The 25,703-nt window shown below is 41.9% G+C and overlaps 3 protein-coding genes across 3 annotated transcripts; 2 read left to right on the forward strand and 1 right to left on the reverse strand.

Moving 5' to 3' along the window:
* Window positions 1-2,121: 2,121 nt before the first annotated feature.
* Window positions 2,122-4,417, reverse strand: LOC103971335 (uncharacterized). The gene is made up of 4 exons (XM_009385329.2): window positions 4,112-4,417; window positions 3,122-3,868; window positions 2,887-3,004; window positions 2,122-2,804 (listed from the first exon to the last, which is right to left on the reverse strand). The coding sequence occupies exons 1-4, from the start codon at window positions 4,415-4,417 to the stop codon at window positions 2,122-2,124; spliced, it is 1,854 nt and encodes a 617-aa protein (XP_009383604.2).
* A 4,623-nt stretch (window positions 4,418-9,040) lies between these two features.
* Window positions 9,041-12,329, forward strand: LOC135652873 (probable F-actin-capping protein subunit beta). The gene is made up of 8 exons (XM_065174176.1): window positions 9,041-9,319; window positions 10,124-10,194; window positions 10,350-10,463; window positions 10,644-10,726; window positions 10,834-10,907; window positions 11,019-11,138; window positions 11,826-11,921; window positions 12,077-12,329. Exons 1-8 carry the CDS (start codon window positions 9,191-9,193, stop codon window positions 12,158-12,160), a joined length of 771 nt encoding a protein of 256 aa, XP_065030248.1. The 5' UTR covers window positions 9,041-9,190; the 3' UTR covers window positions 12,161-12,329.
* Window positions 12,330-14,536: 2,207 nt separating this feature from the next.
* On the forward strand, window positions 14,537-16,501 carry LOC135652381 (cytochrome P450 78A11-like). The gene is made up of 2 exons (XM_065173253.1): window positions 14,537-15,596; window positions 15,727-16,501. The coding sequence occupies exons 1-2, from the start codon at window positions 14,592-14,594 to the stop codon at window positions 16,360-16,362; spliced, it is 1,641 nt and encodes a 546-aa protein (XP_065029325.1). The 5' UTR covers window positions 14,537-14,591; the 3' UTR covers window positions 16,363-16,501.
* The last annotated feature ends 9,202 nt before the right edge of the window (window positions 16,502-25,703 follow it).

Here is a 25,703-nt window from a genome sequence, read left to right on the forward strand (position 1 = left end):
CTTACTGGAAAAAGATGTCTTCCAATGGTTAGACAGAGCCTCCGCTACCTTCGACAAACTTAAGGCAGCCATGACGACGACGCCGGTGCTAACACTACCAGATTACAACCGACCCTTCATTATTGAGGCCGACGCATCTGGAGTCAGAATTGGAGCCATTATCATGCAAGATGGTCAACCACTCCAGACACTAGCAAGGCATTATCTCCCTCCCATCAAAATAAGTCAACATATGATAAGGAGATGCTCGCCATTGTGCGCGTAGCAACGAGGTGGAGACCCTACTTGATTGGTCGACGATTTCAAATTAAAACCGACCATAAAAGCCTCAAATACTTTTTGGAGTGAAAGATATCATCCCCTGAGCAGCAAAAATGGGTAACAAAACTTCTTGGATTTGATTATGAAATAACTTACAAAAAGGGGAAAGAGAATGTTATTGCATATGCGCTTTCGCAGCTACCCGAGCAAGCTGAAGTTTCGGTTATTTCATGACTTCCTTGAGGATATTAAGATGGAATGGCAGGAAGATTCAGAGACTAGTAAGATTATAAAAAAATTGGAGGAAGCACCAAGCTCCGTGGCTCATTACAATTGAGACTCAAAAGAATTACACTATTAGGGACGTATTGTGTTTATGATAAATTCTACTTGCATCTTCACGAGTAGATTTTGGACAAAGTTATTCCATATACATGGTACTAAATTGAAAAGGGTACGGCATATCACCCACAAATCAACGGCCAGACAAAAGTTGCAAATAGGTGCTTGGAGACAGCTCAAAGCCACCCACCAAATATGACTATCCAAGGAGAACTCCAGACCCAGCCAAGTGCCATTATTGATCGATGGATCGTGACTCGACGACGACGACCCACTACTAAAGTGCTAATACAGTGGGTGAACCTACCAACAGAAGATGCCACTTGGGAGAACTATGATGACTTGAAGATCAAATTCCCAAAATTCATGAATCATCAGCCTCGAGGGCAAGGCTGATTTGAAGAGGGCGGGTCTATTAGGACTCTAGCTAGGAGAGTCCTAATTGAGAGGGACATTCATGTAAAACCTACATAAGCCGACCCCTATTAAAGAGGTGAAGAGGCTGGCTAGGGTTAGAAGGTTGTTTCTTAGAGATGAATTAGGAGTTGTAAAGGAATAGGAGTCTTGAGTAGAAGTCATATTAGGAGTTGGTTAGAAGTAGGAGTCCTATTAGGAGTTAGGGTTTAGAAACCCTATAAATAGCCATGTATTCCTCCTCTTTTGATAAGCAATAGATGAATCTTTTCTGCAACCTTTGAGCAGCAACTTGGAGGGAGGAACCCCTATAGAGTTCCATGGAGGTCGATCCCCTAAAGAGATCAACCCCAAGTTTAGAATCTACAAGGGTTCTAACACCATTTTAGGCTTTTCTTGTATCCATAGAACCTTGATCAAGTTTTGAGCAGCTTGCTCCTTCCAAATGCCTTCCAATAAACAAGTTAAGGCTTCTTTCATCCTTTTAGCTTTAGCTCTTGTCATTGGTCCTCCATGAATAGTTAAAGGGTCTTTGGTATAATTATAATCAACTTGCTCATTCATATCACTGGCCCCTACTCCCTCAGCGGTTGCCGATCCGTCCACATGCAGGGCCCACGTATGGTCGTCGGGTCCTTGCCCAACGGCATGATACTCGGGGGTTAGTTCGGAGATGAAGTCGGCCAATACCTGGGCTTTTATGGCCGTCCTGGGGGTGTATTGGATGTCAAACTCGCTTAGCTCGACTGACCATCACAGCATCCGACTTGATGCATCAAACTTCGAGAGGATTTGCCGCAGGGGTTGGTCGGTTATTACCTTGATTGTGTGGTCTTGGAAGTATAGTCGCAGCATTCAGGCTGTCTTTATTAGTGCGAGGATCAACCTCTCGATCGGGGGGTAACGTACCTCGAGTCCGACGAGAACGTGGCTAACATAATGGATAGGTTGCTATGCCAATGATGCCTCTCGGGTTAACACTGAGCTAACCGCCCATTCCGAGGTCGCCAGGTAAAGACCGAGGACTTCGCCTAGCTCGGGTGATGCAAGTCGGGGGAGTTGAATGAGATGCGTCTTGAGTTTCTGGAAGGCCTCCTCGCATTCCTAGTTCCATGTGAAGGTGTCGGTTTGTCGGAGCACTCGGAAGAAGGGGAGGTACTTGTCTCTTGATCGTGAATTGAACCTACTAAGTGCTATTAGCCTCCCGGTGAGGCGTTGTACTTCCTTGATAGAGCGTGGAGGCTGCATCTCAATTATGGCCCGAACCTTTTTTGGATTTGTATCTATTCCTCTCTGGTGGATGACAAATCTGAAGAATTTTCCCGAACGAACCCCGAAGACACACTTCGATGGGTTTAGGCGCATGCCGAACCGCTTGAGGGTCCGAAAGGTCTCTGCTAGATCAGCCATGTGTGTGCTTGCTGACTTGCTTTTTACGATCATGTTGTCGACATACACCTCCATGTTTCTCCTGAGTTGTTGTTTGAACAACTCATTGACGATTCTTTGATATGTTCCCCCGGTGTTCTTCAGACCAAAGAGCATTACTTTGTAGCAATATACTCCCCTGTCGGTAATGAAGGCGATGTGCTCCTGGTCTTGCAATGCCATTCGGATCTGGTTATATCCCGAGAACGAGTCCATGAATGTTAGAAGTTCGTACCCTGCTGTGGCATCCACTAGTTGATTTACTCTCGGGAGTGGATAGCAGTCTTTGGGGCATGCTCGGTTGAGATCGGTGTAGTTAACACACATCCTCCAGCTCTCATTGTGTTTCTTAACAAGGACTATATTTGACAACCACCAGGGGTATTTCACCTCAGTTATGAATCCAGCCTCTCTAAGGCAATCTACCTCATTGATGATTACCTTCTGTCAGTCGGGGGGCAAACTTCCTCGGCTTTTGCTTCACCGGTCGAGCCTCGGGGTGGATGTTGAGGTGGTGCTTAGTTACTCCCGAGTTGATCTTTGGCATGTCTTTTGAGGACTATGCGAACACATCAGCATTCCTCCTCAAGAAGTCGATGAGCTGGAGCTGGTTTGCTTCGAGGATTATCGTCCTGACCTTCACAGTCATGTCATGTCAATCCCTCTTCAAGGGTACCTCGGTGAGTTGTTCAGGGGGCTCCAGATGCATTGGTGTCCTGGCTTCCTCACGGGGATCCAGGGCTTGATGGGGGCATGACTTCTCCGGAAGAGTGACCGCTATAAGGTAGCACCGCCTTGATTCTCCCGGATTGCTTCGGGATTCCTTGACCCCTATCGAAGTCAAAAATTTTATGGCCTGGTAGTAAGTGGAAACCACCACTTTCAGTTTGTTAAGTGTCGGGCGGCTGAGAATGACATTGTAGGTCGAGGGCAGGTTGACTACCATGAAGGTAGTCATCGTCGTCTTGGCTCTTGGTTCTTCCCTAATGGTAACGGGGAGGATGGTAGTCCCGAGTGGGGAGATGGAATCCTCGGTGAATTTGGTGAGCCCCGACGCTATGGGAATGAGGTCCTCATTAGTTAGGCTGAGCTTCTTGAAGGCATCGAGGTATAGCACGTTGGCAGAGCTCCTGGTGTCGACCAGCACTCTCTTGACCCAAGCGTTGGCGATCCGGATGGAGATTACCATAGCATCATCACGGTGGGAGCATTCACCCTCCTCGGTTTTGAAAGTGATTTCAGGCTCGGACTCGAGTCTGGGGTGTTTTTCCACCATACCATGGGTGTAGGCCTTCCTTGTCGTCGAGCTACTGCCGTCGGCCGCCAGTCCACCGGTAATGACATCGATTTGTTTCTCGACTGGGCCCCTAGGGTGCAGAGATGCTTCTCTTGGTTCCTTGAGGTAGTGCTCGAGGTGACCTCTCTAGATCAATTCTTCAATCTGATTTCAGAGGTAGTGGCAGTCTTCTGTATCATGGCTGTAATCCTGATGGAACCTATAATATTTAGATCGGTCTTTGTGAGCAGCATTCAAGGGGTTGGGTTATCGCAAGAGGCCCTTCTCCCTGTTCTGGAGGAAGATCTCGGTACGAGATGTGTTCAGGGGGAGAGGTGAGGGCCTCAGGAGTAGTTGCTCGGGTCAGTCGGGCCTTCTGTGAGGTTCCACTGGTGCTGCTGAAGTTGTTCCTCTAGCTTGCTCCATCCTCGGCCTCTTGCTATCCTTGTGCCTCCCCGCCATTAGGGCTTCAGCGGCGATGTACTGGTTGGCACGTTGGAACATCTCGGGGATGGTCACGGGTAGCTTCTCAATCAACGACCAGAAGAACCTCGAGGGTCTCAAGCCCATCAAAAATGCTTGCATGATCACAAAAGGATGAGCATCCAGGAATCCTCGGATTTCAACTGCAAAGTTTGCTACAAATTGGGAGAGCGGTTCGTCTTTGCGTTGGGATAACGCGAGCAAGGTGGCCATGGAAGGCCTGGGTCACATGTTGGCCAGGAAGTTTTGCTCAAACTCCCTCGCGAGCTGGTCAAAGGATGAGATCGAGGACGGGCGCAATCGGCTGAACCATGCTCATGCCGGTCCTCTGAAGGTAGTCGGGAATGCTCGACACATCAAGGTGTCGGAGGTGCTGTAAAGGGCCATTTGTGCCCGAAATGCGGCGACATGTTCCGTGGGGTTGGAGCCACCGTCATACGTTTCTAATCCCGATAGCTTGAAGTTGAGCAGCACAGGCTTGTCCTATATTTCCTGAGCGAATGGGAATCCACCCGAGCTACCTTCTCTTGTCTCACCGCGCAACTTCTGGAATTCATGTTGGAACTTATCTAGGCGTCGGTTGACTACAAATAGTTGGATCCTGAATGAGTCATCCGCCTAGTCCGATGATAAGGTGTCGGGCTCGGGGTGGGGTGGAGCGACTCGGCAAGGTGCAGGCACGCTCTGCTTGGGGAGGCTTCTCGGGTTTGCTGTATGCTCTCGGGCTTCTCTCATCCCGACTTGTTCCCTGCCTGGCCTTTGCTGTGTTGGGTCGGTTGGGGGAGCTGCTAGCTGCACGATCTACGGAATGAGCAAGACGATCGTCTGCATCATTCCTGCCAAGGTTTGTACTTGCTTAGCTAGGCCGAGGAACACCTCGGGCGAAACTGCCGAGTGTCTATAGTATATTCGGGGCGAGAGAGCCCTGGATCATTGAACATATGCTAGTAGTGATCCGACGTCGGGGCTGGGATGCCCCCATCCCTGAGGACGGGGAGGGGTTGATCACCGAGTCCAAGAGGGGGGTGATCACCTGGTAGTTCTCCCTCAGGGTGAGCTCTTGCGACATCGGCCCTCCTTCTAGTGTCAAAAAATATTGGTGAACTGATGCGTCGTGGCCGATGAGTCAGCACGGCTTGGTTTACGAGTCGATGTCGGGAGTTCGCGATTGATTGGCAGAAGTGCCAAAGTTGACTATGTTAGAAAGTCGGGATGCGGTGGTGTCGTCTGAGGGATGGAGTCTCTCAGTCGGGGCGTCGACTCCATCTTCCGAGAAGGCATCTCTCGATTGGGATGCTGGTTCCATCTTCCGAAAGGGCATCTCTCGGTCGGGGCGATCGCGCTTCTCAGGATGGCTGAGCTCCTGCACATAAGGCCCTCGTCGGGGGTTCTCGACAATGGCCCCTTATCGAATAAGTTAGTGATTGATTCTTCTTTTTTATCTCTCCTCTAGCCAGATGTCGACCAGGGACTTTTATACTATTATATGAGGACCGACTATATACAGGTTTGGCGCGGTGATCGATTCCCGAGGGGCGAGGTGGTATCTTTATGTGGTCGTCGTTCCGGAATGCGTGAAACGATGCTAGGCGGCGTCGTCTCGAGCATTCCGAGACGGGACATACCAAGGGGTGCCTCGGCATAGCTTTTGACTCGACATGCGATGGTCCCTCCACGTGCCGATATGGTAGGAGCGCGGATGATAACGTGATTAGAGTCCAAAATATGTCTTATCAATCCCAATATTCGTATCACTTTTCATCTTTGAAGTATGCGTCTTCGGATATCAGTTTACTTGGTGCAGGGAAAGGGATCACTAGGCAGGTGTCGTCACTGCCTCATCTGAAGAAGGGAGACATGACGTTGGCACTTAATTGCAACAGGGAGAGAGAGAAAGAGAGATGCATCTGGTCTCCATCAGACGTGATGACTTGTGGTTGCATGAGGTAGACAAGCGTGCATGGGATGCCTCCAGCTCGTGGCATGTTCCGGATTTCCTATGGCCTCTCTCTCTCTTTCTCTCTCTCTCTCTCTCTCTCTCTCAACCCTTCTTTACCTCATTTGACAGACCGAAGAAGACGATCCCAATCGCACCTTAATTAAGCTGACCTTCTCGATCAATAGTCTGCACGATCAATAGTCTGCACCTGAATTAATTGCACCGCACACTTGGCTTCTAGTCATCCTCCTATGTTTATTATATATTGGATACCTTAACCGGAAAATAGATAAATTGATTTTTCTATAATAATTTTGACAATAATGTTAGGGTTAATTTTAAAGAAAATTATTAAAAATAATTTTTAATGGTTGGTATTAAAAAATGTCCCTTTGACAATAAATACTGTAATTTTTAAGCTCTATAAATATATTCCTAACATCTCTTTTTTTTTTTATTATTATTCATTTAGAAGTAACTAAACAATTCCTCCTCCTCTATCTTGTTCTAGATAATACCAATTGATTCCTAAGACGGAAGTCTTGATTAATCTATTATATTTCTCTTTAAGATAACATCATGCTTTTTTATTATAAATTTTCTATTATATTCATCTTTTATTATTATTATATGAATGTCATCTCTATCCACACCAAAGGGATAAGAAAATTCATTCTATCAGGATATAGATGGAATATAATGACTTCGAATTCGTCTATCCACATCGTCATTTTGGTGCGCGAAATTCGTGTTTTGATTTTGATAGTAACCCCTCCGTCAACTCAAAGATTTATTTGGTTTCTAAGTTCATAACTTTAAACGACTTAGGCTTTTCTCCGTATTCAATTTTAGTCATCTTATTTTGTTATCAATGATGAAATTATGGGTAGTTCTCATGTCCATGTCCATTATGGCATGGATTGTTCAATCATTGAACTTAATATTCATGTCCATAAGCTCGTTAGTCCTTGTGTTAAGTTATTTTATTTTTGTTTGCTTTCCCATTTGATCTTACAGTACATTTAATAATTGTATTGTTTCCATCCAAAGGTCTTTGAGACTTTTTTAATTTTGTTTTCGTTTGATTTTGATAATTAAATTAAATTTGTTAGAGCATTGAGCATTTGCCTTTAGACATTCTCTTACCATATGCAACCCTCGTTAAATAATAGAGTTTAGACAAACTCTTCCTCTTATATTCAACAGTAGTCTTTCTTATATTCAGTTTCTCAAATATTATTTCTTCTTCCTCGTATAATTGAAAGAAATAAAGTCGATGAACCTTTCTATTAAAAATTTAAAATAGTAAACAAATATAAAGAATCTTGTAGTCTACTCCAAGTATGAATTTAACAAAAATATCGTCGTCTAATATGAAGAGGAATTTTGAATAAAGTTATTTAAATTTATGGCGATTTTAGGAGTTCGTTATTTTTAGAAATTATTAGGCTTCAAGTGTCTCTGAAGCATTCGTCGAACAAGTGGAGGGAGACCGAACTTAGTGTCCCAACGGAGGAGGAGATGGATGGAAACTGAGAGAGAAAAAGGATTAAGAAAGAAGGGGAAAACAAAAAAGAAAAAAAGAAATGGGAGAAGATAGAGATGGGACCCAACAGTTATGATCTAATTTGATTTGGCTTTCTTTCTCCTTCGGTTTGGGCAGATTTCCGCTTGAATATCACTAAATAGATAATAATCAAACCAAAAGATAAAATGATATATCTTTCCATTTATGAAATCCCTAATAATTTTTTGAATAGAAGACATTATTCAATAAAAGAAAAAATAGTAACGAAGTTTTAACCAAACAAAAAAAAGGAGAAAGAAACTCCAACAACAAAAACAACATTATAGAACTTTTAAAAAAAGCCCTATACCACTTCTCAAATACTAATTCATACATTATTTAAGCATTGATATAAGAGAATATAAAAATACATAATAATTATGATCATATATAATTCGATATTTAAATTTTATAATAATCAAAATTAACTCCTACTAAGATTAAAAAATATTTTAGTAAGAAAAAGAATCTCGGTGATATTTTTAGTATATATATATATATATATATATATATTTATAATTATCATTTCTACCTATTTATTTTTTATTTTTCTAAAATTTTCCTCTCCCTTTGCACAATTCAAAGGGAAAGGACGACATAATTTTCTAGTGCATTCAGGGTTTCTCCAACATGTATATCTCACAACATGCACTTTGGTTCACTTGTAAATGTTGTCCTAAAGAACTTAAGTACCTCCAAACCGCACTACTCGCCATATCTTCCAGTAATCAAACAAAAGAACGACTAATATGAATCTTACTAACTTCATCTGCCAGATTTTATTTTAGATATTCATATAGAATTTAGCAAGGATGTTGCGATACAAATGCAGTCCCTCCAACAATCACTCCAAATGATTGAGAGAACCTATTGCTTCATGATAGTCACCTTAGATAGTAGTAGTAGCTGGTCGTCCTTAAGGTTTACTGTGAGAGAAAATACTTTGTATAGTAACTAACATAATAAGGATAATGGATTAAGACTTTTGATGGTAATTGATATATCGTGTCAAACTCTAGATAGAGATGAATATTTCCTAGTATCACGAATATTATGACACTCTAACTCGATCCTAATTCATGAAATCATTTTTTTTATGATGGATCGATGTGGCCGAAACAATCAGTGGGCCTTAATCGGCCTGGCCCAATTAAGGGATTATAGTTGTTATTTCTTGTAATATTCCAATATATTTCCAGCCCAATAAATTAGTGATCTTTTTTTTTATTATTGATGAAAAAAATAAATAAATAAATAAATAATATACAGCTTTTTAGTGACCCTATAAAATTAAAGAGTATATAAAAAAAATAAAAATAAAAATAAAGTCTCGGGAGGGAAACTCGGATCGCTCAAACGGCCTCTTCCTTCGCTTCTCGACGAACCAAAAAACGTAAACAACGAGTCCCCCCTTTTTTGGCCTCCTTCACCGGCGATTCCACACGGAGACGAAGGAAGAAGATAGGGTAATCGTCTGAAGATGGAGGCAGCAATGGATCTGATGCGCAGGATCTCCCCCAAGGAGAGCGAGACGGCGCTGTCCGCCCTGCTCTCCCTCCTCCCCCACCACTCCGCCGATCTCCTCTCCCAAGTCGACCTCCCCCTCCAGGTCCTTCCTTCTCGCCTCTCATCCATCTCTGACTCCCGCTGCCGGGTTCCAAGTTGGTATCTTTGCACGTCTCCGTCGCATTTCGCGGTCCGTTTTCTTTCGTATTTGTCGATCTGATCGTTTGTTCTTCTCGTCGATCCGTGTGCCTATCGGTGGGATTTGTTCAAATGCCTCCTTCCTTTGCCTTTCGGTTTCTTCTCCTCGTGAGGTTCTTTCTTTCCTTTCTTCTCGTGCTTGGATTTATCTCTTTGCCGCCTAGGGTTCCATTTGGAGAGCCATATCCATCGGATGTTGCGTCAAAATATGATTTTTTTTGTGGGAAATCGACCACCAATACCTGATTGTCCGATTATTTTTCGAGGATTTCCTCCTCCGTTTCGTGATATCTTAACGTTTCTTTTATTATTCTTTCGATTAATCTGCCTCTCTTTTCCTTTCTGTTTTCATGATGTCCTCTCCGGTAGCTTTCGAGTTACAAAATCGAGACTTGTTGTATGCCATGTTTGCTAGTCATCATCAATCATGGCAATCATAATGCATGAAGAAAAGACAGGTTGAACTTAACCTTTTTTTTTTTTAGATGAGAAAGCAACGATTTGACCTTATTTTAGATAATTTTTTTTCCTATGTTTCGGTTTGTTAGGAAGTCAATTTTATGTTCTTACTGAATTATGCAAAATTTAGCTTTTTTGATAGATGTCCCAGTTGAGTATAGGACAGACATCATCGAGGTTAATTTCACATGACGCCAACGTGCTTTTGCTTGCCTCCAAAAATAACCCTTTCTTTTAATCAAGAGAGCAGGTTTGTATGGATCAGCAGCTGATGAAGGAGTTCATATTGTGCGAGTACAACAGGGATGCGGATTCATATAGGTAACCCTTTCTTCATTTGAACTATTCTTAGTGCTCTGGCCTCAATACATTTCAGGATAATGGTGAATTATATCTTGTGTTTGTTTTCTGGCTGGTTCGCTTCGCCTTCTGAAAGTCTCAAGTATTGATTTCCATTGTTTGACATTAATATGCAGATCGCCATGGTCTAACAAGTATTTCCCTCCTCTGGAAGATGGACCTCTTCCCTCTCCGCAACTGAGGAAATTGGAAATTGAAGCAAACGAAGTTTTTACTGTTTATCGTGACCAGTGAGGTCCTTTACTTTCTTGGGTTTAGACGTTTGTCATGATATAATTTGAATGACCATGAATTATGTTCTGTGTTTATCATTCTTTCTTCCCGCTCTAATCCAGAAACAAACGTTCTTCTTTAGCTTTTCTAGTCCGGTAGATATAGTAACCACTTTTCTCTACACTCTTGACTCATAGGTATTATGAAGGGGGTGTTTCATCTGTTTACATATGGGAGGATCACAATGAAAGTTTCATTGCATGCTTCTTGATTAAGAAAGGTACTTTCTTTACTTTATTTTTTTTTGGGGGTGGGGTGGGGAGGGAAATATCCCTTGAAGAAATGGTACCCTTTTTTAGTGACATGTCAATGTAATTTCAAATGAAGATGGATCAAGAACAGGGCATGGTAGAAGAGGATATTTGCAAGAAGGGTCCTGGGATGCTGTTCATGTTATTGAGGTTTTCTCAAGATGGACCCTCGATTATTAAAGTTGTTTGAGTGCTTTCATACTTTCTGCCTGGCTAAAGTGCTTTTAGTGGTAATTATTAGACCTTTACATGTACTAATAGGTTGGACCAGAGGAAGAGGGAACAGCTCATTATCGCTTAACCAGCACCGTCATGCTGTCTTTGACCACAGAAGACAAATCATCAGGAACTTTTAATCTGTCAGGTTCAATCAGAAGACAGGTACCTTATCGGGAAAGAATTTTATTCGCTGGTGGTTATTAGATTTACTTACTGATCTCAGTTTTAAACTTTTGCTGACATTACCTCAGATGATAGGCTTGAGTATATTGCAAGCCAAGTAGAACTGTACAGAAATGGGCTTTTAGAGTGCATGTGGAATCAAATGAAACATCTATTTTGCTAGCATATCCATCATTGCCATGCTTTTTTATTCCCACCAATTTACTGAAAGGATACATTATATCTGAAGTTAAGATGTAATGTCTGGCAACACAATTTAATTAGTTATTGGGTGTAAACTTAGGTTGTTCCACGACCCAAGCTGTTTACCTCTTGGCTCGCTTGGATGGATTGCTTGTTTATGTCGTGCCTTATTGAATGTTTGAAATTTGTCAGTTTCATTAAAGCTGAAGCTAGTTAGTCAACAATGTCCAGACATCCTAGTGTTCTTTAGATGGGTTCATCCAATGTCAGGTTTTGGGTCCTTTGGATTTGCTTCCATCTCAAGTAGGTACAAGGCAGTTAGATGTCATTGGTAAGATCATATCCATGTTATTGTAGCAATCTTTTTTCAATGTGCCGTGTTACAATCAGCTAAGCTTGTGCAAAAGAATAAAATAAAAAAGTTTAAATAATTGAGGGAAGATAACCAAATAGTCTCACCTGACAATTTCATATACAATGCAGATGAGTCATGACCTTTCGGTGGCAGAGGGTCACTTGTGTAACATGGGAAAGATGATTGAGGAGATGGAAGGAAAACTCAGAAACTCGCTGGATCAGGTATTCTCTCTTATCCTTTGGTGATGCTAGATTTCTTTTGAAGTTTGAAGTCACTTTCGCCACGTAGTGGTCAATTGCCTAAACAAGGATCACATAGTGGCAAGAATTTTGACAGAATCCGATGAGTTCTGAATTGCCATCGTGTGCTTTGACAGGTTTACTTCGGGAAGACAAGAGAGATGGTCTGCACCTTAAGGCCGCCACCTGATGGGATTCAACTTAGGCTGCCCGAAAACTGAATCAATCTTGTGCATATATGTTCTGAAATACTAACATGTTCCGCTGTCAAATTTTGTCACTTTTTAATGTTTGGCCATGTGAAGACTAAATTGTACTTGAACTCCGTGCACGATGCAACTTAGCTATTCCTGATAATGACAATAAAAAACTTGAAAGGATTGCAGATCTTGTATCTGAAGTTTATTTTAACAGCCATTCTCAGTAAGGACCAAAAATGCCTTAGTGAGAATGTCCAGTTCTGTTCTACAACATCAAACATGAGCCCACCGTGTGTGATTAAGATCATAATTGCAAAAATCCTTATGTTTTCTTTTTGAATGTCTTTCAGGGACGAGATTATAGATGGGGGTTCCAGTCTTTCTATGAAACCACTGGTCAAGGATGCCTTGAACAAACACCAGACAGTGCAAGAAGGTAAATGCTAAGCAAAGGACAAAGTGTTATTTCATATCTTGTGTGATTTCTGCTTTCTTGGAAGGTTTTATGAATCTGTCATCATGCTCTACAATGGATGGTTTTCTAGTCTCATTCCACCTTCCCAGGATTTTCGTAAGGGTACCTCTTAAGACAGAAAAGCAAGACATTGGTCATAGTGTGGATTAGATAATAACTAGGAAATGATGGTTAAGTTAATTTAATGTGTGGCTTTGAACCCTTGATTTGTAGCTTCCAGCCATTACCTTCATGCCTTGTACTTTCTCAAGTGAACCTAGTACTTGAAATTTGGAACTATTTTGCTGCAGGGTCTTCTACTATTAGTACTTTCTCAAGCCAGGCCTTTTGTTGACCTTATATATATATATATATATATATATATATATATATATATATATATATATATATATATATATTGTGTTGTTGCTCCATGGAAATTAGCATGCAAGTAAGTACATGAAAATATTTGAATTTGTATATGGCTTGTGACAAAATGTGAACAAGCACATAAATAAATGTGGCACAGATTTGAGGGTTTACGCATCATCTAAAGTTTTCATGTTGGCTGGTGATTCATCATCAACGACCAGTGCATGTATAAGCTGGTGTTCCAGATGACTTCTTGAAACCAACACACACACACACACAAACAAATTGTTGTTCTACTTTATAAAATAGTTCGAATTATAGAACCTTTCTTTCTGTTTGGCAGAGGGTTTCTATAAAACAAAATAATGAAAACATAAGATGAACATTTTTGTTTCCAAAAAGCCTCTTAAGGTGATATGATGACAGTGATTTGTTTAATTACTTGACAAGAAGTCAAATACTACTACACTAGCTGGTCTTTATGAGCAACTTTTCTACTCTGTGGCCACCCTTCTCACACCCCACAACACACGGGCCAATGCCCTAAGCCACTCCTGTGGCTCTAAATCACATCATCTTAGCCAACAAAACCCACCCCCCCCCCCTCTACAAGTAGGCCTTGTGGAAGGTTCTAAACCAGTGGTATTTTGTTAAACATCGTCAACGCCATCCTCCCTGCTCTTCACCCACAGCATCATTCTTCTTCATGTATGGAGATCGGAATCACTGACCACGGCGTTCCAAGACGATATTAAATGCACAGCGCGCTCTCTCTCTCTCTCTCATAACCATGTTGGGAGGCCATGGAAGTTACAGAGCTCACACTTCGAAGCGTTACTTTACCCCCTCCACTCTTTGTCTTCTTGCCTTCGAGCTCGCAGTTTCCTTGAGAGAAACCATGGGACGCCGCTCGCAGGCCACCAATCACTCTCAGTAGCCAAATACTCTATTTGACTTCACTTCGAGCTTCATCATTTCATCGAACAGATCACATACACGCACAAATGATTAGAGAACATCCATCTAATATATTTGGTGAAATGCCGCGTTGTTTTCTCTTCAGCTTTGTTATGTTGATTGCAGCGATTAAAGAATATATACATACATATATGTGAAACATTAACTATATTCCTTCTTACAAGAAGGATGTAAGAATAGCGTACCAAGATTTCAGCCCCCTCCGTTGGCCAAAGAAATTTAAAGTCGATCATCATTAGACTCTTATTGCATACATTTAAGCCTAACGATAATGCCACGCCTATTAAACGCTAAACGCTCCTCCTTTTAGCTACCACTACTTCAATGAGCATCCTTTGCCCCTCGTGATCTCTGATCACGACCATCCAATCCAACGAAACCTCCAAGACATACAAAATTACGGGTACGTCGAACATTTCGCTAGAAGCAACAACCAACACTCGACGTTTACAATCACGTGATCTTTCCCTCTCGAGATTCGTGCCTGCACCTGATGAGTGGTGCGGATGTTTGAGGGAGCTGAGAAGTCCCCCTTCCTCCCCCTTTAAATGATGCGCCTCTCGCCCTTCCTCTCGCCTCCCCACATTGCGCCTGTACTCTTCCGTTCTCCTGCACCTCTCTTGCTTGTTGCTGCTTCTGAGGAAGAAAATGGCGCTGATTACATACGCTACGACTGACTCGAACTGGTGGGTGTTAGCCCTCCCTGCCTTTCTTGACGCCGACACCCTCCGCTGTGACACGCCCATGCTCCTCCTGTCGCTTTTCATTGCCTTCGTTTCCCTGGGGCTCCTGTCGTGGGCGCTGTCCCCCGGCGGCTCCGCTTGGTCTCATGGCCGGGCTCGCCGTGGGATCGTCACCATCCCCGGCCCCCGCGGTCTCCCCGTCTTCGGCTCTCTCTTCGCCCTGAGCAGCAACCTCCCCCACCGCGCCCTCGCCGCCCTGTCCGCCGCCGCACACGCCAAGCCCCTCATGGCCTTTTCCATTGGTTCCACCCCTGCCGTCGTCTCATCCGACCCCGCCGTCGCCCGCGAGATCCTATCCCACCCGGCCTTCGCCGACCGCCCTCTCAAGCGCTCCGCCCGCGAGCTCATGTTCTCCCGCGCCATCGGTTTCGCACCCAGCGGCTCGTACTGGCGACTTCTCCGCCGCATCGCCTCCACCCACCTCTTCTCCCCCCGTCGCATCGCTGCTCATGAGCCCGGCCGCCATGCCGACTGCTTCGCCATGCTAGCTGCTGTCGCCGTCGAGCAGCGCCGGGCGGGCGCCGTCCGCCTCCGCCCGCACCTACAAAACGCCGCCCTCAATAACATCATGGGCAGCGTCTTCGGGCGGCGCTACGACGTTTCGTGCCCCAGCGGCATCCCGGAGGTGGAGGAGCTCAAGGCGATGGTGCGGGAAGGGTTCGATCTCCTAGGCGCCTTCAATTGGTCCGACCATCTCCCGTGGCTTGCGCGGCTCTACGACCGTGGCAACGTTAAGGCCCGGTGCGCGGCTCTTGTGCCGCGCGTTAGCAGGTTTGTGAGTGGGATCATAGCCGAGCATCGCCTTCGGAATCCGAGCCAAAAGCATGCCAACGACGACTTTGTGGACGTGCTTCTCTCGCTGGATGGCCACGAGAAGCTCGAAGAAGACGACATGATCGCCGTCCTTTGGGTAACGCCTGTGGTTTTACGCACTATTCTTTGTTGCACTGAAATGTATAATTTGTTAAAACATTATTATGGAGGGCGCAAATGTAAAAAGTACTTGTACTATTAGCCGTCTGATGTGGTTTCCACGGCAGGAGATGATCTTTCGGGGCACGGACACGACGGCGTTGCTGACGGAGTGGGCAATGGCGGAGTTGGTGCTCCACCCGGGGGTGCAAGTCAAGCTCCGCCACGAGATCGACACCGTCGTTGGACCCCGGTGCATGCCCACCGATGCCGACGTCGTGAGGATGCCGTATCTTCAGGCCGTGGTCAAGGAGACCCTCCGCGCGCACCCGCCGGGCCCGCTGCTCTCCTGGGCCCGGCTCTCCACTGCCGACGTCCACCTCAGCAACGGGATGCTGGTCCCCGCCGGAACCACCGCCATGGTCAACATGTGGTCCATCGCCCATGACGCCGCGGTGTGGGCCAGCCCGGAGGTCTTTTGTCCGGAGCGGTTCGTTGAAGCGGAGGGCGGCGCCAACGTGGACGTCCGTGGGGGGGACCTACGACTCGCGCCCTTTGGCGCAGGGCGCCGCGTGTGTCCCCGCAAGAACCTGGGCCTCGCCACCGTGGGGCTGTGGGTGGCGCGATTGGTCCACGCGTTCGAGTGGGGGCCAGCAGCCGGGGCCCCGGTCGACCTCGGCGAGGTGCTGAAACTGTCGCTGGAGATGGAGACTCCCCTCACGGCCACCGCCACGCCCAGGGCGAACGTCGTCGGTGTCTTTTAGATTCACTCACATCAAACAAGTAGTAGACAAAATAGGTCGATCAGATATCTAGTGATTGTCGTCAGGGGCTGCTCCGGTTTTGGCTATATGAACGAGTCTCGGGGGCCTCTCTATGGTTCTGTTGTAGATCTATATGTTTCGTCGTTTGGGTTCGCAGTGTATGCGAAACCCCTAATGGAGAGTAATGGGTGGTCGTATGTTTCTAATGCTATAATTAATGAAGTGTTGACATGTTGTGGTTACGTTTTGTCTTCCTGAGAATTGCTTCTCTACAACATGGAATGCAGTGAGAGAGTAATCTGCAGTATCGTGATGAGTGGGCATTATTGAAACGAACGTTATCTGAATCCAGAGGCGATGTAGCTAACAGCAGCCATTGATAAGCATGCCATTTAGCTTCTCCAGAATGCGTTGGAAGATGGAACTCTGAACTCACAGGACAAGGAGAGAGATAGAGTGACCCATGGAAGTGATACAAGTGTTTCTATAGCTACAACGAAGGAAGTAGTGTTGAAACGTTATGGTTATGTTTTGTCTTCCTGAGAAATGCTTTACTACAACATGGAATGCGGTGGGAGCAATCTGCAGATATGTGATGGGCGTAAAGGCCATTGTTAACACAAGTTTATCTGAATCCACAGGCGATGTAGCTAGCAGCAGCCATTGCCATGCCAATTAGCGTGTCCGTGAGACGTTGGAAGACGGAATGCGATCTCGAGAAGAGAGAGAGAGACAGAGGGCGGCGAAGGAATAGGGCAACGCAAAAGTTGAGAAGGAACGGCTGCCTTCCGGTGGACGCATTAACTGTGTCGTACACTGGTGGTATCGCCTCAGTTCGACGCCCGAGGCGAGCGCATCCATTAAGACCGAAAAGCAGAGCAAAGTGGCGCGTGGGCGGAGACCATTCGTCAGTACCGCGCCGTACCTGGCGACATGGCAGCTCAAAACAGAAGAGAGAGAGAGAGAGAGAGAGAGAGAGAGAGAGATGATGAGGAGGAGATCCGTTGCAATCCTTGGCCAGAGAGGTCACGCAAAGGGTTCGGTAAGGGGTTGGATGGATGCCATGCACGCTGCGTATCTACGACATACCCTAGCCTAGAAATAGCAGAGCTTAGGAGAGGAAGAGAGGAGAGGAGGTCGGTCGTCTCTTCGAGGTAGCTGCAGCCATCGCGATACTGCGGCCTCCATTAACCACGTGATTTGGTCAATGATGTTGCTGCGGCGCTTCAGTCAAAGTCACGTCAGCCAAAGTCACGTCAACTGCTTCGCCGTCTCAGTGCCTTAAATACGTACATGAACTAAAACGTTCCCGTGTGCAGAAAACAGTGATCACACACCTCTTCACACAAGCAGTCTATTCTTTTTCCTCTATGATATGTATAATACTATATTAAAAAAGTATGCGTGAAATGAAGTTTAGGAGAGACGTTATTCTGTAGTGAAATTGGTTGATTTTATCTCCTTATTATACCTACTCCTAAAATGATCAGTCTTCTGGTAATCTCTCGCAAGAAGATGACACATCAATGATCAATTAAATGGATGGGTAAACTATTATTGTTGATCCACCGAAACATAATTTGGAATGGCGCAAATATAACTTAGTAAAGGCAACTTATGAGGACACGCTTTAATTGTTTTGAATAATCATATGATAAATAATTTAATAATATATGATCGTTTGGTGCCATGATTGATATTATATGGACACTTGAATGTATATATTAAGAGACATATATTATTATTATTATTATTATTATTGTTATTATTATTATTATTATGATTATTATTATTATTATTACTACTACTACTACTACTACTTACGTGAGAGAACTTTGATTTAGGGTGCGTTTGTGTGTGTGAAAAATACGAATTCTATGAAACCAAACATATATGATCTTCCCTGTGCAGTGGGTCTACGTGGAGGCACTGCGAGCCGCCGTCACCCATGCATGCAGATGATGCAACGTCGTAAAAGCTACACCCATGCAGCGGCAAACTGCCGACCAATTGAGTCAGTGAAGAGTGACCGAACTCATCGAAATGGCAGGGAAAGAGTCACTCTCGGACCTGCACGCAGCATTAATCCATACGTGTTCCTCCTTTCTATCTTCCAATCTTCTTTATTTCTTTGCTTCCATGATGGGATGAGACTGCAGGACATGGATGAGACCACCTCTGTCTCTCATTGGTCTTTCTCAAATTTAATGAGTCCGAGTGAAATTAATCGGGCTTAATATAGATTTGGTTGGAAAATGATATAATTCAGAGGCTTAAGTTGTTGGATAAGTTAAATCGTATTTATGTGGCTCGCTTGATTGTGGTTAATTTGAGTCAAAGACTTTAACATGCCTTTCATGGCACAATAATGTTGTTGGTTAGGGTGGCACATCAAACACTCCTGAGGTCCTCCTCTTGTTCCTTCTCCAGTTAACACGTTAATGAGAGCAATGAAACATGCTATATGTTGACCATCATACCAAGTCCAAAAAGGTCCTTTTCGCGGACAGTAGTAGCCAAAACCTAACAAACAAATAATATAGAGAGAGGATAGAGAGATCAATATAATATAATGAAGGTTTGATATGGACTGCCATGCGGCAACTCCTGTGTCGGCCTAGTCAAACAGACGACGACCGCTGACCGCTGACCGACAACGCTGACAGAGTGGCACCGGAGAAGTGGGTCCGAAGCGGGCCCCACTCGTCGGCTCTTGTGGGACCCGGATGCATCCGGAAGCGCGAACAGTGGCCGTTCCCACCTTCCGCCTTCGGTTCCCATGGCGGTGGGTGGGTCATCCCTCCTCCTCCTCCTCCTCCTGCCACCGACACCCTGTTCTCGAGGCTGGGGGCCTGCAGCCGAAGGAGGGAGAGGAGGCCGGTGGAGGCCGCGAGCAATCACCGACGTGGTTCACGTGGGATCACATGCGCCACACCCACCGATCCCCATCGCCGTCTCTGAAGCACGCATTAAAGCATGCGCACCATCCTTGTCTTCCCCCTATATACGTAGCCACTGCACAAGGCATGCTACGTCCCACGACACGTTCATGCTCCGTGCATGAAGCCCGCGGACTGCACAAGCATTCGAATGGTGTGGGAAGTCCGCAAAGCTTGCGCACAGTGACAAGAAAACTTGTTAATCTCTTCCCTCATGCAACACAACACTCTGATGGTATTCACAGGATAAGTAGAACAACCAAGCAAATCTTCTTCTTTATTAGGATATGGAAGAGATCTAAAGAGTAATTTGGCAGCCTTGTTTCTTATTGATGCTACCATGTGCTAGTAAATCTTTGACCATTTCTTCAGTATGATCCTCCAGAAAAAGAATTATCTTGTGATCATTAAGAAGGTACCCAACAAATCACTGATTGATGAATGGTTGTTCTGGTGGCATGTGCTACTGAGTCCCTCCCACACTTGTATGATTATATATATATATATATAATCATACCTCATGAGTCTCTCCATTGCCTCATGGTAGACAATAGAGAGCTTCCCCACACTAAACACAAGCTTTTGTGCTAATACCTCATGAGCCACTCAGCATTTTCCTTGTACATTGTTGCGCACATATTTCCTTCTTTTTCCCTAATAAACTGATGGGTTAATCATCCCATCCTTTTCTGAAAAATGACATTAAATTTAGCTAGTACATATCGAAATATAATGAATCCAAGATTATAAGTTTCTTGGTTTAGTAGATCAGGTGTAAAAGAGCACATTCAGAACAAGCACATATATAGCTTAAGCAATTTAGTAGGAGTTAAACCAATGTATGGCATGACAGCTAATCTGCATTCAAACCTTTCTCTATACCACCCTTAGAATCGATTGATTATGCAAAAAGGGATCAAAGAATTTACATGTATATATATCCTCATCAGCCATGGATTGCTGATCTAAATCTGCCAATCTGTCAGTCAACTTAATCTTCATCACTCCATGTAATGGAAGCCATGTGGGATACGGATATAGAAAATATCATCCCTTTCATTCCTAGCATAGATCAAGCTGTTCAACTTTATGTCTCCCTCTTTGGGGTTTTCTATATAGCTTTCTAGATGCATTTGTTATTGAGTGATAACCACTGATGCTTGCTTGTGCCTCCAACATAATTATCACTTCAAAGAATCTCCTCAAGAACTGGGAAGATGTTTGAACATGTACAAAGCTTTCACACATGAGCAAAGGCATAGAATAGTCAATAGAGAACAATAAGCAACTACATGCAGAAAAAAAATTGTGTTGGATTCTGGTCATTACATGGTGAAATCATTGAGGACTCTTGGTCTAAAGATTTCTTTGTCAAGATCTCTAGGGAAACAAAATACTTTTATGTTCCTGGGATCTCTTGTGGGATATGATTCATCAGCAGATCTCTCTGGTACTCCTCATGCAATTATCAGTGGAGAGCAATGTGTTCTAGGTTCATCTGTATCAAAAGAATAGTATCTCATATAGGAGGGTCAACAGCTCACTATAATGATACATATGCTTTGGTTGGTTGGTAAGACCTGCATTGAGCCTGAAGGATGAATTAAGATATCCTCTGCTGATGTGATGCAATCTTTTTAGACTAGGTTTGATGCAGACTTAAACAAAGGAAGATCACAAGATCACATTCATCGAACAGAATCCATACCTCAAATTCCTAAGATTTCATCCGAAGATAATTAATTCTGATTAAGGTAAGGAAAATGGTGCTCTAATAAAGCATCCTGATACCAAGCAGAAATTAATATTTTTTTTTTGCAATGGTCTCCGAGCAACGACACGTAGAAGAAATCACATTTACTTTAGCTGTTCACACGTACAAGCAACGCCATGCAGAAGAAATCACGTGCATTGCGTTCGACTGACGTAAAGACGTAGTAAGCAGTTCACTGTTTACCTACGATGCCATTTAACTGAGATAAACATGAGTTTCTCAATTCATAAACCATTCGTTGGATCGGACCAATCATCATATTTCATACTTACTTTAGGAATATTACAGTCCTAAAGAGTTACACTGTTTTTTCTTTAAATCTTATTAAAAAAATAATGTAATAATGAATTCATACACTCATTGATTGTCGGGCTTTTTAGTGACCTATTATTGCAGAGAAGTTTGTGCCATGAACAAGTGGCTCTTCGTGTGGCTACAAATATGTTATTATACAGCAATTTCCGATAGATGTTGATCAATATATTAGTCGCCGCTGTTGCTTAGCCCAATACATCAAAACTAAAATTGGACGTAGTTGACTCTATAACATGTAACACTTACATCCTGTTTTTGCAATTACTATTACGTTCGTCCGAGACCGAGTATATATGATTTTGTTTTGACCTATGAGTATGTTTGGACTTGTCATAGTTGATCACATCTCCTTACCTGGTCTATGAAATGAAACCCTTGGTGGGATAACTTTGTTGCTTGTATCTCTTATATCATTTTCTCATTCATCTATCAATATAGTTTATATGCATATGCAGTTGGTCATTTGATTGAACCAATAAAAAAAAATCAATATATATTTTAAATGTTGGCATAAATGCAAAAGTTCTTTTCTATGTTATTCTTTTGTAAGACTAATTCATGCTATTTCTTGAATGTCATACTGAAATGTGGGTGCAATGGTACATGTGAAATTATATATATATATATATATATATATATATATATATATATCATAAAAATGTTATGACACTTGAAATTGGTAGTGAAACCACTATATGCAATATTATGCGTCTCGTGTTAATCTCGATATTAATTTTCTAGAATTATGGAGGCTTCAATTCATGTTATTGATAATTTTTATGTTGTTTAATATCTTCTATAATCTTTATAAGAAAACGCTAATGATTAAATTGTATATGCAACATCATGAGCAAGTTATTAATTCCATCGTATTAAATGTGGTTTGTGTGTTGGTTATTTAATACATCAAATACGGATCAAACATCTTTTATAAAAGTAAAACTGAATTTTAGAACGTTTTCATAAAAAACTTATTAGATCTTCGCATTATTAAATCAGGAATATAACTGATGGTATCTACATAATTAATTTTCGTAATAATTATGTTTCTTAACTAAATAACTTTACTTTAATTAGATCACTTTAATTTTGACTAATCAAAATAATGACTTAACACATTTAATTATACCCGTATGACTCTTAAAATTCTAATAATCTCTTATCCTTATAAATATGTTATACTTTATAAGCTCAAAACTATTATCATTATTAAACAGGATATATAAAATAATCTCATCCATTAGTCATATTAGTATATGACCAAAGTGATCACTGCTATATCAATCATAGCTAAACCTATTAATGATCACTAATATTAACATAACCAAATGACATAGATCAATTATAAAATGTATAGCATGAAAATTATATGAATGTGATTTGTACATGACAATTTTCAACTGGTCCAACTTTGTCTTATGAGATCATTAATAACTTCAATAGCCATAATATATAAAGTATAATAAACTGAAGCTTTATTTCTGATCAGAAAATATCTATACAAATATAGAATCTAGGGCATATAATATACAACAAACATATGACAAACTCCTACTAAACTGAAGTTTCTTCAAATTCTAATATACCAATATGAGTAGTATGCTCATAAAAGACCTTGGGTAGTACACCTTTTGTAAAAGGATCTACCAATATAAAGTTTGTTCCTAAGTGTTATATAGAAATTTATCTACTTTGTACCATTTCTTTCACAACTAGAAACTTGATGTTAATATGCTTTGACTCAGTCGAGCTCCTATTGTTGTTGGAGTATAAAACAGTTGATTTATTGTCACAGTATATCTTTAGTAGTCTTTCAATCCCTTATACTATTTGCAGCCCTGTGACAAAATTTCTCAATCAAATTTCATGATTGGATGCCTCAAAATATGCTATAAATTCCGCCACCATAATGGAAGAAGTAATAAGAGATTGCTTGGAACTACACTAAGAAATCACCCCACCAGCCAATATATAAGTGTAGCCCGAAGTGGATTTCCTACTGTCTTGGCATCCAGTAAAATCAGAGCCAGAATACCCAATGAACTCCAAATGCTTTGATCTCCTATATGTGAGCATATGATCTTTTATCCTCTTTAAATATCTCAAGACTTTTTTAGCTGTCTTTCAATTATCCATTCTAGGATTGCTTAAGTATCTACTTAACACTCCAATAATGTACGCTATATCCGAATACGTACAAACTTGTGCATACATTAGACTCCCTACAGTTAATGCATAGGGAATCTTTTGTATTTCTTGAGTTTCCATATTTCCTTTAGGGCACTGATTGAGACTGAACTTATCTCCCTTTGTGACAAAGGTGTCTTCTGATTTGCAATCCTATATGCCAAACCTTTTAAGTACTTTATCGATATAGTTCCTTTGTGATAATCTTAAAATACCTCGAGATCTATCTTGGTATATTTGGATTCCTAATACAAAAAAGACATCATCAAGATCTTTCATCTCAAAATTTCTAGATAGAAATATCTTAGTTTCGTGCAATATCCCTATATCATTTGTGATAAGCAGAATATCATCCACATATAATATCAAAAAAATAAATTTGCTCCCACTGAATTTGTGATACACGTAATTATCAACAACGTTCACCTTAAAACCTAATGAGATAATTACTTGATGAAATTTGTGATACCACTGATGAGATGCCTGTTTAGCCCATAAATGAATTTTATCAGTTTACAAACCATTTTCTTTAGGTCTCCTGACACAAAATATTTTGGTTGTACCATATAAATTATTTCATCAATGTTTCCATTGAGAAATGATGTTTTAATATCTATTTGATGAAGCTCTAAATTAAAATGTGTGGCTAGAGCTATAATTGTCTTAAAAGAGTCATTCGTTGAAACCGAAGAAAATGTCTCTTTAAAGTCAATATGAGTATATCCCTTTGCCACAATACCTCTCCACATTACCATTAGAATTCCTTTTGGTTTTAAAAATTCATTTACAACCAATGAGTTTCACACCTTCTGGTAATGGGATAAGTTCCCAAACTTTATTGTTTGCATAGATTTATACTCTCGATCCATTGCTTCAATCAACTTATTAGAATTGGAATCCTCCATGGCTTAACGGAAGTTGATTGGATCATCTTCTATTATACCACTACTTGCTTCATATTCCTAGAGAAATACTATATAATCATTCGAAATTATACTCCTCCTTTCCCTAGTGGATCATCGCAAAGGTGCTGACTCTTGCAGCATAGATTTTTAAGGATGTTGAGTTTGTTCCTTATGAACAATTTCCTCATACGATATGAGAGTTAAAATGACTATATCATTTTGAGATACTGAATTTAACACATCAATGACAACTATATGAATTAGATCAGACTGAACTAATTCTTCCTCAAAGATAAAGTCTTTTACCTTATTTTTCCCCCAAACTCAATATCCTCAAAGAATATAGCAATACCTATCTCAAAATATTTCTTGATTTGAGATTATAAAATTTATACCCCTTAGATAGCTCAGAATAACTAATAAGGTAACTGCTCACTGTTCGGGGTTTCAATTTCTTTTTATTAGGCCTATAAGGTATTGTCTCAACAACTCCATACACGAAAGTGTCTTAGACTAGGCTTTCTCCCAATCCAAAGCTCATAAGGTGTTTTTACAGTTGCTTTAGATGGTACTCTGTTAAGAATATATGCTGCAGTCTTTATTGCTTCTCTCCAGAGTGACTTTGGCAAAATCGATTGAGAAATCATACTACTTACCATGTCCTTAAGTATGCGGTTTCGTCTTTCAACTACACCATTTATGCTAGGTGACCTTGGAATTATATACAAAGGGACAATTCCACACTTCTCTAGGTATAGAGTACATAGTCCTAGACGTTGTTCACCCGAGTCGTCATTTCTATCGTAATATTCCCCTCCATAGTCAGATCTAACACTTTTTATCATTTTATTGAGTTGATTTTCAACTTCAGTTTTAAATGATTTGAACACATCCAAAGATTGAGATTTTTTATGTATTAGATATAAATATCTATATCTAGAGTAATCGTTTATGAATGATATAAAGTATTGTGGAGCATTCCACGAAGGTGTTGGAAATGACACAAATATACGTACGTATCAATTCCAAGATGTCTATAGCTCTATATATACTTGATCTCTTAGGTTTAGTTTGTTTACCTTTAATGCATTTAACACAAACATCTAAACCTGATAAGTCAATTGGATTAAGAATCCATTCTGATGTAAGTCTTTCAACTCTATTTCTAAAGATGTGACCTACACGTTTGTGTCATAATACACCTGAATTTTTAATTTTATA

Source organism: Musa acuminata, chromosome BXJ3-11, assembly GCF_036884655.1.
Source record: "Musa acuminata AAA Group cultivar baxijiao chromosome BXJ3-11, Cavendish_Baxijiao_AAA, whole genome shotgun sequence".
NCBI lineage: Eukaryota > Viridiplantae > Streptophyta > Magnoliopsida > Zingiberales > Musaceae > Musa > Musa acuminata.

Excerpts from the sequence above, each read along its gene's own strand:
- LOC103971335 (XM_009385329.2), bottom strand. The coding sequence starts at position 4,417 with ATGGCCACCTTGCTCGCGTTATCCCAACGCAAAGACGAACCGCTCTCC. Across the intron at positions 3,869-4,111 it reads GAACAACTTCAGCAGCACCA|AGAGGTCACCTCGAGCACTA; the intron begins GTGGAACCTCAC and ends GAATTGATCTAG. Across the intron at positions 2,805-2,886 it reads TGCCCCCCGACTGACAGAAG|TCCTTGTTAAGAAACACAAT; the intron begins GTAATCATCAAT and ends TGTCAAATATAG.
- LOC135652873 (XM_065174176.1), top strand. The coding sequence starts at position 9,191 with ATGGAGGCAGCAATGGATCTGATGCGCAGGATCTCCCCCAAGGAGAGC. Across the intron at positions 10,464-10,643 it reads TTTACTGTTTATCGTGACCA|GTATTATGAAGGGGGTGTTT; the intron begins GTGAGGTCCTTT and ends CTTGACTCATAG. Across the intron at positions 11,139-11,825 it reads CAGGTTCAATCAGAAGACAG|ATGAGTCATGACCTTTCGGT; the intron begins GTACCTTATCGG and ends TATACAATGCAG.
- LOC135652381 (XM_065173253.1), top strand. The coding sequence starts at position 14,592 with ATGGCGCTGATTACATACGCTACGACTGACTCGAACTGGTGGGTGTTA. Across the intron at positions 15,597-15,726 it reads ACATGATCGCCGTCCTTTGG|GAGATGATCTTTCGGGGCAC; the intron begins GTAACGCCTGTG and ends TTTCCACGGCAG.